Here is a 12,218-nt window from a genome sequence, read left to right as displayed (position 1 = left end):
CCAGGGCCCTTCTCCTCCCGTCTCCGTTGGCCGTCTTAGGACACCCCCCACCATTGCAGGCTGCGCACGGTGCCCTCCCCAGTCATCCATCCCTCGCCAGGGTGGAGCATGAAGCTGCCAGCCGGAGCATCCTCAGCCTGTCCCCGGCAGCCGGGCTCGCTCCGCCGTTTTGCTGGTGCCCGCAGCCTGGCGGCAGAAGGGACCCCGTTCCCCCCCAGTTCGGGGGCCATCTCGGCTGGGGGGCTCTGCAGGAAGGGGCGGAGGCACAGGCTGTGGAGGGGATCGTGCCGACCCCCCCTCCCCTCCGAGCGGCAGATGGACCAGTGACTCCAGGAGCATCCCTGTGCCCCTCGAGCGCCAGCTAACGGGGGCCCGCTCCTTTGCTCCCCACAGATCCGAGCCCCGGCGGGGGAGCGTGTGCAGCCCGCCCCAGGGGGGAGGTGGTGCGGCGCCCTGACCCCACAACCAGGTAAGGGGGAGGCCGAGAAGAGGGGAATCTGCCCCCCGGAGCTAAGCTGGGAGGTGAGTGGATGCTGCCTGGGGGGAGTAGCGACCTGCCCCCCGCCCTGACTGATGCCCAAGGAAGACCCCCGGGGGTTCTGGGTGGGGGGTATTGGGGAATGCTGCCTCTTTTACATTCTTAATCCCCCGGAATGGATTGGCAGCCCCCTCCCTCCATGAGGAAACTTGCATAGAAAGAGAAAAAAGGGGATTGGGGAAAGGTAAAATTATGGGGGGGGGGGCGATGGAGGCAGCTGATCCGTATGTACCCAATTCTGCATTCCTAGGCTGTCTTGCTGGGGCGGGAGAGGAGGACCAGACACCAGGGCTGCCACAGGGGGAAAGCTGGGGGAAAGGGAAGGGTGGGGAAAAGAATCTGAGAGATTGCTGACATGTGGGCCTTGGAATGGAGATTGGGGGCACAGGAGACCTGGCCATAGCCGAGGTGTTGGGGTTTCAGGGACCTGGCTCTGGTTTGTGTGGATTTTTAAAAAATGTTTGCAGTCTGCAGCCACATGGGGCTGCCTCCACCCTATAGAACTGTCCCCTAAAGCTGATGCTTCTCCCACCAAACTTCCCCCTGCAATCTTGGGGAGCTCCCCCGAAAGCTCTCTTTCCAACCTGTGGGCTCCCTCTATCTTCCATAAAACCCCCACCTGGGGCTCTTCCCCCCTACAGAGCCACCCCCTCCCCAGCTCTGGCAACATGGGGCACTGAGTCTCTGCTCTGGGTCTCACTGTCCCTCGGTGCTGTCATCTTGCCCCTGGGGCTCTTCCCCCCGCCCCTCCGCTCAACCAACTGTCCAGGAAATTCTGCTGCCTGACATGGCCTGGGTTCAGCTGCCTTTTCTTTGGTGGGGGAGGGAATCTTCTCAATGGGAGGCCATGGGAATCCCACACCCAGTACTGGAGTAGCCTGGGGTCATACATGAAAACTGGCCAGGAAATGGAAAACACCTTGTATTCGGGGATGGAGGCATGTGTGCAGTGCTTCTTATGAGAGGATAGGAGACATGTGTGTGCAACACTTTGCATGGTGGATGCATGTGCAACACCCTATAGTCACTATGGTGCATGTACCAACCCAGCCCTGCATGTACAGGGACACTGTGCCTACAGTAATGGTATACACCCATGCCGGGCAGCACACCTGGCAATTCACAGTCACCCATAGCCTTCTCACCTGGAGCAGTGCCCTGCACACTCACCCATGGTCCCCAGGCACCTGGAGCAGTAACCTGCATGCTCACCCATAGCACTCAGCACAGCGCCTTGCACACTCAAGCACGGTCCCATGCACCCAGAGTAATGCCTTGCACACTCTTCCATAGTTCTGTTCAGACTTTCGTGAGACCCTCCTAGAAAATTCAGGATGGAGGCACCTGGCACAGTCTAAGGTGAAGTTCATGTGGCCCCCCAGCCAACCTCACAGCTGCCATGCCTACTCTTGCCATCTTAGTCCCCCGGCCTGCGGAAGATGGTCTTGTGCATGTTCACTAGCACAATATTTGCACACTCACCCCACTATAAGTGAAACCCTGCCCCACCCCGACTGCCCCTTCGCACACACCACCATTCCTTCATGTACCTCTTGCAAGTTCACATTCAGACTGCAGAATGTCTGGGGAAAACTGAAACCCCTTCCCACCAGGTGTTTTTACACAGGACTGCAGCCCACTTGGAAAAGGGCATTCCCACCCCATGGGGAGGAGGCTCCTGCCTCCAAACTGGGAGGAGAGTTGCAGGATGGAAAGTGCAGGATGTAAAGTCCCTCCACCACCATGTATCCCAAATGGGCGGGGGAGGTTGCAGTTATAGCTCAGCCTGCAGAAAGGCAGCCCAGAAAATGGGATGGGGGGTGAGCTTGGAATGGGGTGGGGGATGGCAAGGGGCACAAGCTTTCTGGGGATGAGTTGGAAGGAATGGAAGTCAGGGAAACATGGAGAATTCTGGGACATTCAGTGGGGCAGGAAGGGACTGGGGCAGAGGGCTCTTCCAGGCACTGGCCCTGGTCCCATTTTTGGGGAGTCTCCAATTGTGCCGCCCCCTTGCCTCAGAGGGGTGTTTGTGTGTGCGCATGTGGTTGTGGGGCAGATTACTGCAGATCCCTAAAACCCATTAAACTAGGCAGAGGAAGGGTCACCCTGCAGTATCTCCAGTTCCAAGACCACGGAGTCACCCCCTTCCACACAAGCACAGGTTGAGTGAGGAGCTGGAGTGGGGGCAGACTCCAAATTCACAAGCTCTGCCAGCAACTGGTTGGAGGGGTACTGGTGTGGGTCTGAATTCTCAATTCAAGGCTGGCTCAGGGGGCCACTTCCATTTGCTCCCCCTGGCCCTGCCATGGGGCCAATCCTGCTGTCCATGCAGACTGATGGGGCAGCTAGTCCCACCAGGGCTTGGAGAGCGCACAAGAACCCCCCTTTTCCAGAACCCAGCTGGGGCAAGTGCCAGCCCTGTGGTGCCAAGCTGGTCCCAGGCCCCATTCATGTCTGGCTGGTGCTGTTTCTCAGCCCACTGAGCACAGACGGGGCCTGTGAACCAGCTACCAGCGCTGGTGTGAATCATTGGCATGGATCATGGGGCACAGAGTCAGAGAAGCCTGGAGTCCTGGCTCCCAGCCTTCTCCTCTCCTGCCCTCCTCCCACTGGAAGAGCAGAGAGGACTGGGAGCCAGGACTCCTGGGTTTCATTTCCAGCTCTGTATGGGGAGTGGTTCCACTAGCTCAAGACTCCTATTCTTAACCCGCACCCTGTCTCCAGGAGGGGAGGAGGATGCAGTGGGCACAGGTGGCTGACCTGGGATGCACTGTGTTTTGCAGTCTCAGGTGTTAAAGGGCCAGGGTGGGTATTGCCATGGTCATGCTGGGGAAAGATGGGGCAGAAACAGAACCCGGAGAAAGGAACCCAAAGATGAGCTGGCCCAGCTGTAGGGGGAAGAGTAACTAGAGTTCCTAATGGCCTCTTATGGATGGAAGCTATGACCCCAGCAGTGTCTGTACCCCCTGAGCATCAAGCCATGCCCTTAATAATGGAGTACACACTCCAGAGCCCCCCAACCCAGCAGCCCCACCCATTCCCTTCCAGGCCACAAGGAAATGGGGCTGGTGTGGAGGAGAGCTGGCAGATCACCATTTGTCTTCCTTACTCCTCACTGTGCCCTTTCCTTTCTTGCAGGTCCTGCCCGCCCACCCTCACTCCCACCATGCCTCTCCTGTCCCCCCTTGGGGCCTCTACCTTCTTCCTCCTCCTAGCCTTGAGCCTCCCGCTGCACCAGGCCAAGGTGGAGGAGGGGCTTGGGGGCCAATCCCAGGGGGCATCATCCCTGGAAGGGGCTAACGTCAGCAACCTGTGCCAGGAGTACACAGAGTGCCAGGAGGGGGTGATCCTGCCCGTGTGGCTTCCCCAGAACCCCTCGGTGGGTGACAAGGTGGCCCGGGCCATTGTGTATTTCGTGGCACTGATCTACATGTTCCTGGGCATGTCCATCATCGCCGACCGCTTCATGGCCTCCATCGAGGTCATCACCTCGCAGGAGAAGGAGATCACCGTGAAGAAGGCCAACGGTGAGACCAGCACCACCACCATCCGCATCTGGAACGAGACCGTCTCCAACCTGACGCTCATGGCACTGGGCTCCTCTGCACCTGAGATCCTGCTCTCCATCATCGAGATTGTGGGCCACGGCTTCCAGGCAGGCGACATGGGTCCCAGCACCATCGTGGGCAGCGCCGCCTTCAACATGTTTGTCATCATCGCCGTGTGTGTGCACGTGGTGCCTGAGGGCGAGACGCGCAGGATCAAGCACCTGCGCGTCTTCTTCGTCACGGCCGCCTGGAGCATCTTTGCCTACATCTGGCTCTACCTCATCCTGGCCTGCTTCTCCCCGGGAGAGGTGGAGGTCTGGGAAGGCCTGCTCACCTTCCTCTTCTTCCCCATCTGTGTGGTGCAAGCTTGGCTGGCCGACCGCCGCCTCCTCTTCTACAAGTACGTGCAGAAGAAGTATCGCGCCGACAAGGCTCGGGGCCTGATCATTGAGACGGAAGGAGATGCAGCCCTCCCCAAGCTGGAGGTGGAGCTGGACAGCACCCAAGCCAATGGAGTGGGCGAGGCAGGTAAGGATGGGGACGAGGAGGCCCGGCGTGACATGGCACGCACCCTGAGGGACCTGCGGCAGAAGCACCCAGAGAAGGACATGGAGCAGCTGATTGAGATGGCCAACTACCACGTGCTGGTGCAGCAGCAAAAGAGCCGGGCCTTCTATCGCATCCAGGCTACCCGCATGATGATCGGAGCAGGCAACATACTGAAGAAGCATGCGGCCGACCAGGCACGCAAGGCACTGAGCCTGCCAGAGGTGCGCCCCGAGGATGACGACTTGCTCACCAGGGTGACCTTTGAGCCGGCGCTCTACCAGTGCTTTGAGAACTGTGGCGCAGTGGTGCTGACAGTAGAGCGGCGTGGCGGCGACGTGGCCCGCACAGCCGTGCGTGTGGATTTCCGCACTGAGGACGGCACAGCCAATGCCGGCTCAGACTACGAGTACGCCGAGGGCACACTGCTCTTCAAGCCAGGGGAGACACAGCGTGAGATCCGCGTGGGTATCATCGACGACGACATCTTCGAGGAGGATGAGTATTTCCGCGTGCACCTCAGCAACGTGCGGGCTGCCTGGGCTGAGTTGGGCACCGAGCCACCCCCCAAGGCCTGCCTGGGCCCGGCTGCTACTGCCACTGTCACCATCTTTGACGACGATCACGCTGGAATCTTTACCTTCGAGGGTGCCTCGGTGCGAGTCAGCGAGAGTGTGGGGGTCGTGCGAGTGCGGGTGCTGCGCACCTCTGGGGCCCGGGGCCGCGTGGCCCTACCCTATCGCACCGTGGAGGGTACTGCGAAGGCTGGTGAGGACTACGAGGAGGCAGAGGGCAAGGTGGAGTTCCTCAACGACGAGACCACGTGAGCGACATGGAGGGGGCAGGTGGGGGGAATGCCAGAGGGGAGTAGGTGCAAGGGGGCAAGGTGGGAGGAAAGGCAGGGAGAACACAGGCGAGGTGGGACTGTGGGGGAGCCATTGTGGGAAGGGACAGCTGCTTTGGGGGGCAATCAGGCTGAAGGCATCTGATGTGTATGTGAGGGGGACAGTGCCTAGGGAAAGGCGGGTCGAGGACAAGGCATAGGTGTGGGGAATCAGAGGAGCAGGTACCTGGGAGGAGCCATGGTTGCTGGGCATCTTGCCTACACTTCCAGGATAGCAGGAGGTCCCTGGATTGGGACCGAGGGGCACCAGCAGAGCTCGGGGCAGAGCCCAAGGCTGGGGTAGCAGGGGGCTGCACACCAGATGGAAGGACACTGCATGAGGCAATTGCTGGAGCAGCCATTCTCCCCAGTGGCTGAGCTTGGAGCCTTGGTGGGGTGGGGGAGCATCTGCACTTCAGTACAGCAGGGAGCAGGGGCCATTTGCTGTATCTACCTTGCAGCTCTGGACACTAGGGATTCAATCCCAACCTGCTTAGTGGGTGAAAGGGAAAGCATGGGGCACCAAGTCCCCTCCCCCATGACTGTACATGGGCTCTCCCCTCCATCCCTTGCCCCCTGCCGCCTCCCCAAGTCAGTCAACAGCACAGAAAATGGAAAACCAATTTCAGAGAAGGGTACATCCCCCCCAAACCCCTCCATGGCAACAGTGAGCTGCCCCCTTCTCTCCTCCCTCCCTCCTTATAAGCCAAGCTAGGGGGTTGAGGGAGCCCTGTGTCTCCTGTTTGCCAGTCCAACAAGAGGGCGAATGTGCGTGTGCGCGGGGGTGGGGTGAACCTGCGAGGGTGAGCAGATAGTGGGTGAGGGCGGTCATGCCCCCAGCAGGAGTGGTGCCCGGCACACCAGTAGTCAGGCGTGGTGGGTGAGAATGGCTGGGATGCTGCCATGGGCTCCCCCAGCAGCCTGCCTGCTATGGGGTAACTCAGGCCAAGGGGGCAGGGCAGGGGCTAGTTGGGCTCTGTGCTGGGATGGGTTCTCATGGAGATTGGGGAACATTAGGGCCACCAGGGTATATGGGGGGGGCACAGGCTGCACTGAGGGCGTGAGATGCTCTGTGCTGAGATCCCTGCAGCTGGCAGATAACCCTCCCTTGCTCCCCCTCGGCTCTCTTCCTTCCCCCCACCCGCCACAGCTGCTTCCAGCACCGCCAGAGCGAAGGGCCCTTTGTGCTCATGATTAGAGAACAGAACAGATGGCGCCAGGCGGGGGAGGGTACGGCCAGGGATTGCACTGCCAGGGCCTGAGCCCCAAGTGACCACAGCAACGGGGTTGCAGGGGAGCCCATAACTAGGATAGCAAGGAACTGAGGATCGGGAGTGAGGGGCCAGCTGAGCTGGGAGGGAGAATCCAGGTCTGGGATGGCAGTGGATTGTGGGCAGAATTGAGGGGCACTGGCAGAGCTAGGTGGGGCGTAGGGGAGCCAAGGCTGGGATTGAGGGGCACCACAGAGCTGTGGGAGGATGGGGAGACCAGGGCTGGGTGAGCAAGTGGGGATGGGATGGGATGGGATAGGATTGAGGAGCATCGGCAGAACAGTGTGGAGAGGCAGGGGCTGGGAAAGCTGGGGTGGGGGATCCAGGGATATCAGCAGAGCTGGGGGGAGTCTCAGGGTCACTAATGGGGTGAAACATCTGATTCCCCTGTGCTCTGATAATGGCCAATGGGATTGTGGGGCCTGGAGCCGCCCCCCAAATGGGCCCAAGCCCATTGGCTGATCCCCTCCCCCCATTCAGCACTGCAGCATCCATTAACCCCTAACCTGCTGCTTGACATTTGGGGGAAGGGTGGGAGAAGGTGAGGGGGGACAGAAATCTGTGTGTTAGGGGCGTGGCAGGTGGGTGGGGAGGGGGGAGGTTGCAGTGGAGGGGCAGTGTTCCCAGCTGTTCCATCTGGTAATTACCTTCCTCAAATTAGCTTTGAGTTGATGCTAGCTGCAGGGAGGGACTAGTCATGGGGGGGTATGACAGTCTGGGCAGCGGGCTGACTGTGTACAAGCTAAGACTGTAGCCCAACCTCCTTCTTGTGGGGCAAGGATCCCCCTCCCCAGTCAGGGGTCATGGCCACGGACCCTCATCTGGTCCAGCTGGAGCAGACAGGCCAGGATGAGCTTCCCCCCCTCCTCTCATACAGCAGCCTTATCACTCTGTGCCCTACAACCAGCACCCCATCTCACCCCCAGCCAGCACCCCATTTCACCCCACACGCCCATCTCATCCCCTACCTCGCAACCCACACTCCCATCTCACCCTGTGCCCTGCAACCAGCCCCAGACCAGCACCCCCATCTCACCCCCAGCCAGCACCCCATTTCACCCCATACCCCACACCCCCATCTCATCCCCTACCTCGCAACCCACACTCCCATCTCACCCTGTGCCCTGCAACCAGCCCCAGACCAGCACCCCCATCTCACCACGCCTCTCAATCTCTCCCTTCAGGAAATTCATCGAGATTAAAATAATTGACGACGAGGAATATGAGAAAAACAAGAATTTCCACCTGGAATTGGGCCCCCCTGAACTGCTGGAGATGGGTCTGCGGCACGGTATGGGGGACACAGCCCATAGCATTGGGGGGGTGCAGTGTGGGTGGGGCGCTGGAGCGTACACGGAGGTGGGATGGGGAAAGCCAGAGAGTAAACATTCCCTGGGCCTCTTCTTACCACAGGAGACTCTAACGAGAACCGTCCCATGGAGGGGGAGGAGGGGGCTGCAATCGCCAAGATGGGGTGCCCCAGTCTGGGGGAACACTCTAAACTTGAGGTGGTGATTGAGGAGTCCTACGAGTTCAAGGTAAGTGCCCAAGTGTGTCCCTTCCCTCCTTGCCCCCATGCACTTCCTATGCCCCTCTGGCTCCCCATGCTCCCCTTCTGTCCCCCCCAATATTCCAGGTGCCCCATTCTCCTGGAACCCACAGTATCCTGTGCAACCTTTCCTGCCTCCACCCCAGGAACCCCTCATGGCCCCCACTGCTACCCTGCTGAGCTGGGGCCAGACCAACTCTACCAACCTTCTCAGAATACATCTTCCCCACTTCATACCTGTCCCCTGTGCTGTCTGCTCCAGTGCCCTTGTGGGCACAGCTTTGCTGGGGGTGGGGGGGGGGCGGGGGGGAATGATGCACCAGACACATGGGCAACTGCTCTCTTCCCTGGGATCCTTGTGTCTCTCACATGAGGCTGCCAGAGCCAGAAGGCCTTTAGGTGTGCATCTGGAGCCCAGGTGTGAGGGAGTGCTTCCATAGGTACCCTGCCCCCCAACATCTCTGCCAGCCCCCAGCCTCCCAGCATTGGGCATCTGGGCTCTGCCCCATACTATCATAGCCCCTACACTGGGCTTTAGGACTCTGCCCCCCCATCTCACCCCTCTTTATCCCCCCTCCCCAGAGCACTGTGGACAAACTGATCAAGAAAACCAACTTGGCGCTGGTTGTGGGGAGCAGCAGCTGGAGGGAGCAATTTGTCAGTGCCGTGACGGTCAGCGCTGGTACGGAGGAGTGGGGTTGGGGGAGGGCATCCCACTCAGGGAGGGGCAGGACTCAGAGGAGCGGCGGGGCAGGGCCGGACCCTACGCTGCTCCTGCCCCAGGACACAATGAGGAGGTGGGTGAGGAGCACTGTGTGGTTCAGGGAGGCAGTGGGGTGTGCAAGGGGTTACCCCACTCTTACCTCTGCCCCCCCCAGGGGACGAGGACGAGGACGAGACAGGTGAGGAGCGGCTCCCGTCCTGCTTTGACTACATCATGCACTTCCTGACGGTGTTCTGGAAGGTTCTCTTTGCCTTTGTGCCCCCCACCGAGTACTGGGGGGGCTGGGCCTGCTTCCTCGTCTCCATTGCGCTCATTGGGGTGCTTACCGCATTCACCGGCGACCTGGCCTCACACTTCGGCTGCACCATCGGCCTCAAGGACTCGGTCACTGCTGTGGTCTTCGTGGCCCTTGGCACCTCTGTGCCTGGTGAGTGGTGCAGGAGGCTCCGTGCAGTTCGGGGGCTTGGTGCCTACTATCATGAAGTCACAGAGCTGTATGGCCCCAGTCTAGTGGGCTGGGCCCCAGGGACTCAGTTCCACCAGGGCAGGCCTGCAGCCTCTGAGCCTGGGCCTTTGGCACCAACAATCTGTGTGTCTCTGGGGCTCCCTGCAGCAGACCTAGCCAAGCCAGCACTAGGCTTGGACCATGCCCCTTTCCAGCTGCAATGCTCCCAGGCATATTCACAGCTACACAGGCTGCCTTTTCGAAACGAGGCCCCCAACACTGAAAGCAGCTGAAAGTCCTCAGGTTAGCACAGAAGAGGGTCCACCCTGGTCAAATCAGTGCCCTGACGCGCCAGCCAAGCTGTACTGGATGCCAGCACTGCCCCTCTCCCTCTCCCCCTTGCCTGACTTCCTGGGGTTTTCAGGAGCCCTTATTTTGTGGGCGGTTTGGCTGGTTTCAGCCTATAGTCCTGTTCAGTCCATCCCTCCAGCCAGGTGACAGCCACCTCTGTGCTGTCTTTGCAGGAGACCCATTACAATACGAAGTGTAGAGGGAAACTGGGGCATGCATAGGCTTCATACAAATACAGCAAATCCCTACTTTGTCACAGGTGCTGAGTAGGGGTGGGGGTGCTGTATGTGGGGGGGGGTCTCTGTGTTGGGGTGGAGTGAGAGCAATCAGGGGGCTCTGTGCTTGGTGAGCAGCGGGGGACATAGGGAATTTGGCATGGGGGCAGTGCTGTACTAATTCCCAGCCCCATGTCACCCCCTACAGCATGCCCCCTAATTTCTCTCTTCCCCTGCACTAGGCTAACAACTCTGCTCCTCTAACCCCCACACCCCATTCAAACCCTCCCCTGCTCCCTGACACCATTTCCCCTGCTCACAAACCACTCCCCACACTACTTCCTTTACCCCTGTTTTGCCTCCATTAACCTCTCCCCCCACTAACCTCCCTCTTCCATTGTAGACACCTTTGCCAGTCGGGCAGCGGCCATCCAGGACCAATATGCAGATGCCTCCATCGGCAACGTGACGGGCAGTAACGCAGTCAACGTCTTCCTGGGCATCGGGGTGGCCTGGACCATTGCGGCCGGGTACTGGGCCAGCCAGGGCCAACGCTTTGTGGTGTCACCAGGCACGCTGGCCTTCTCGGTCACCCTTTTCACGATCTTTGCCCTGCTGAGCATCGCCGTGCTGATGTACCGGCGCCGAGCACCCGTGGGCGGAGAGCTGGGGGGTCCCCGCGCCCCCAAAATCCTCACTGCTGTGTTCCTCTTCTGCCTCTGGCTCCTCTACATCCTACTGGCTGCTCTGGAGGCCTACTGCCACATCCAAGGCTTCTGAGAGGCAGGGCTGGGAGAGAGACCCCTGCCCTCTGGCTGGGGGAACCCCCCCAGTCCCAGCTCAGGTGGGGAGAGCCCCTCTGCCCCAGTCCCTGGGTGGGAAGGCCTCTGGCTGAGGGTGGGAGGAACACTCATCAGCTCTGGGGAAAGCCCCATAATTCCTGGGAGGCAATGCCGACGGCTCAGCTCTGGCTGGTGGAGGGAGCACAACAGGACGTTCCAATCTCCCCCACTGCCTGCCTCCCTCAGACTGGGTAAGCCACCCACACGGGGAGTCCCCTTTCCCCATCCTGGGCCCCCATCAAGCTCTAAGGAAACCTCGAGTCCCTCCTCAGTTCAAAAGGGAACAAAGGACATTCCAACTGCCCCCCCCCCCCAGTGCAGTTTGGATTTAGCAGGGGGCAAAGGTCATTCCATCACACACACACACACAGCGAGCTCTTCCTGCCTCAAGCGCCTCCCACCTGCTGCCTCCCCACCTCTGCCATCAGGGCAGGAAGGATGCAGGAGGAGGTAGCCCTGCATGTAGATGGTAGAAGAGTTGGGGAGGTGGTTAGTAGGGGTTGCTAGGGAATGTGGCATTTGGCAGCCCCACCAGATCAGTACACAAACGGGAAGGGGAGGGTCTGACACTCTCCCTCTCCTTCGCTTTGTTTTTTAGCGTCCCTGCTCCTAAGCACTGGGACTCGTGTCTTCCATCCCAAAACATTATTATTCATTGATTCCCACTGGAACAAGGGGGAAGGACCTCTCCATGGGTCTCAGTGGGGGGGGGGAGGGGAGACTCCAAATTCAATATTGGAGTCACCCCTCATTGCCCTCCAAACAGCACAAAGTCTTTTGCTAAGGAAACTAGCATCAAACTAGAGTCCATGCCCCTCATGTCCATTGTGCCCCCTACAGAGCCCAGATTTCTATTCTGTTGCTTTTATTTTATTTAAACGATAGAAAAGAATATTTTATTTTGTATTTAAGAACAACAGCGCTCCATGCCTCAGATGCCCTTCCTGGCAAATGGGGATGTGGGAATAACTGATGCAGCCATAGCCCCTGTTCCGTGCATGGTGTCCCGTCCTGGCGTCTGTCGTTAGCACCTGTGTATGTATTTGCACTTGTCCATCTGTCTGTCCGTGTCTGCTTGTTGCTGGCTGGTTAAACCTATAATGTTTCCTGCCCCAGTTGTCCCCTGGTCCCTGTCCCACCCCCATTGCCTGCACTTTCATTTGTAAAAAAAAACAAAACAAAGCAAAACAAAAAAAGAGAGAAACAAATAGAAACATAAAACTTTGTACTAAAAGTGTTGTGTCTTTGTGCTCCAGAGGTCACTGACTCCAGTCTGGTCCCAAGGCATGGGGGGGGACAGGCCGGG

The 12,218-nt window shown here is 59.3% G+C and overlaps 1 protein-coding gene across 1 annotated transcript; it reads left to right on the top strand.

The window, feature by feature from the left end:
* Positions 1–3,407: 3,407 nt before the first annotated feature.
* On the top strand, positions 3,408–12,090 carry LOC102449703 (sodium/calcium exchanger 3-like). Its single transcript, XM_014576858.4, has 6 exons — positions 3,408–5,455; positions 7,971–8,077; positions 8,200–8,324; positions 8,918–9,017; positions 9,214–9,486; positions 10,474–12,090. The coding sequence occupies exons 1-6, from the start codon at positions 3,471–3,473 to the stop codon at positions 10,848–10,850; spliced, it is 2,967 nt and encodes a 988-aa protein (XP_014432344.3). The 5' UTR covers positions 3,408–3,470; the 3' UTR covers positions 10,851–12,090.
* Positions 12,091–12,218: the final 128 nt, after the last annotated feature.

The sequence above is a fragment of the Pelodiscus sinensis genome, chromosome 11 (genome assembly GCF_052426305.1).
Source record: "Pelodiscus sinensis isolate ZL-2025 chromosome 11, ASM5242630v1, whole genome shotgun sequence".
Taxonomy (NCBI): domain Eukaryota; kingdom Metazoa; phylum Chordata; order Testudines; family Trionychidae; genus Pelodiscus; species Pelodiscus sinensis.
The sequence above is the reverse complement of the archived record's forward strand: the minus strand, read 5'-3'. Positions and strand labels throughout refer to the sequence as shown.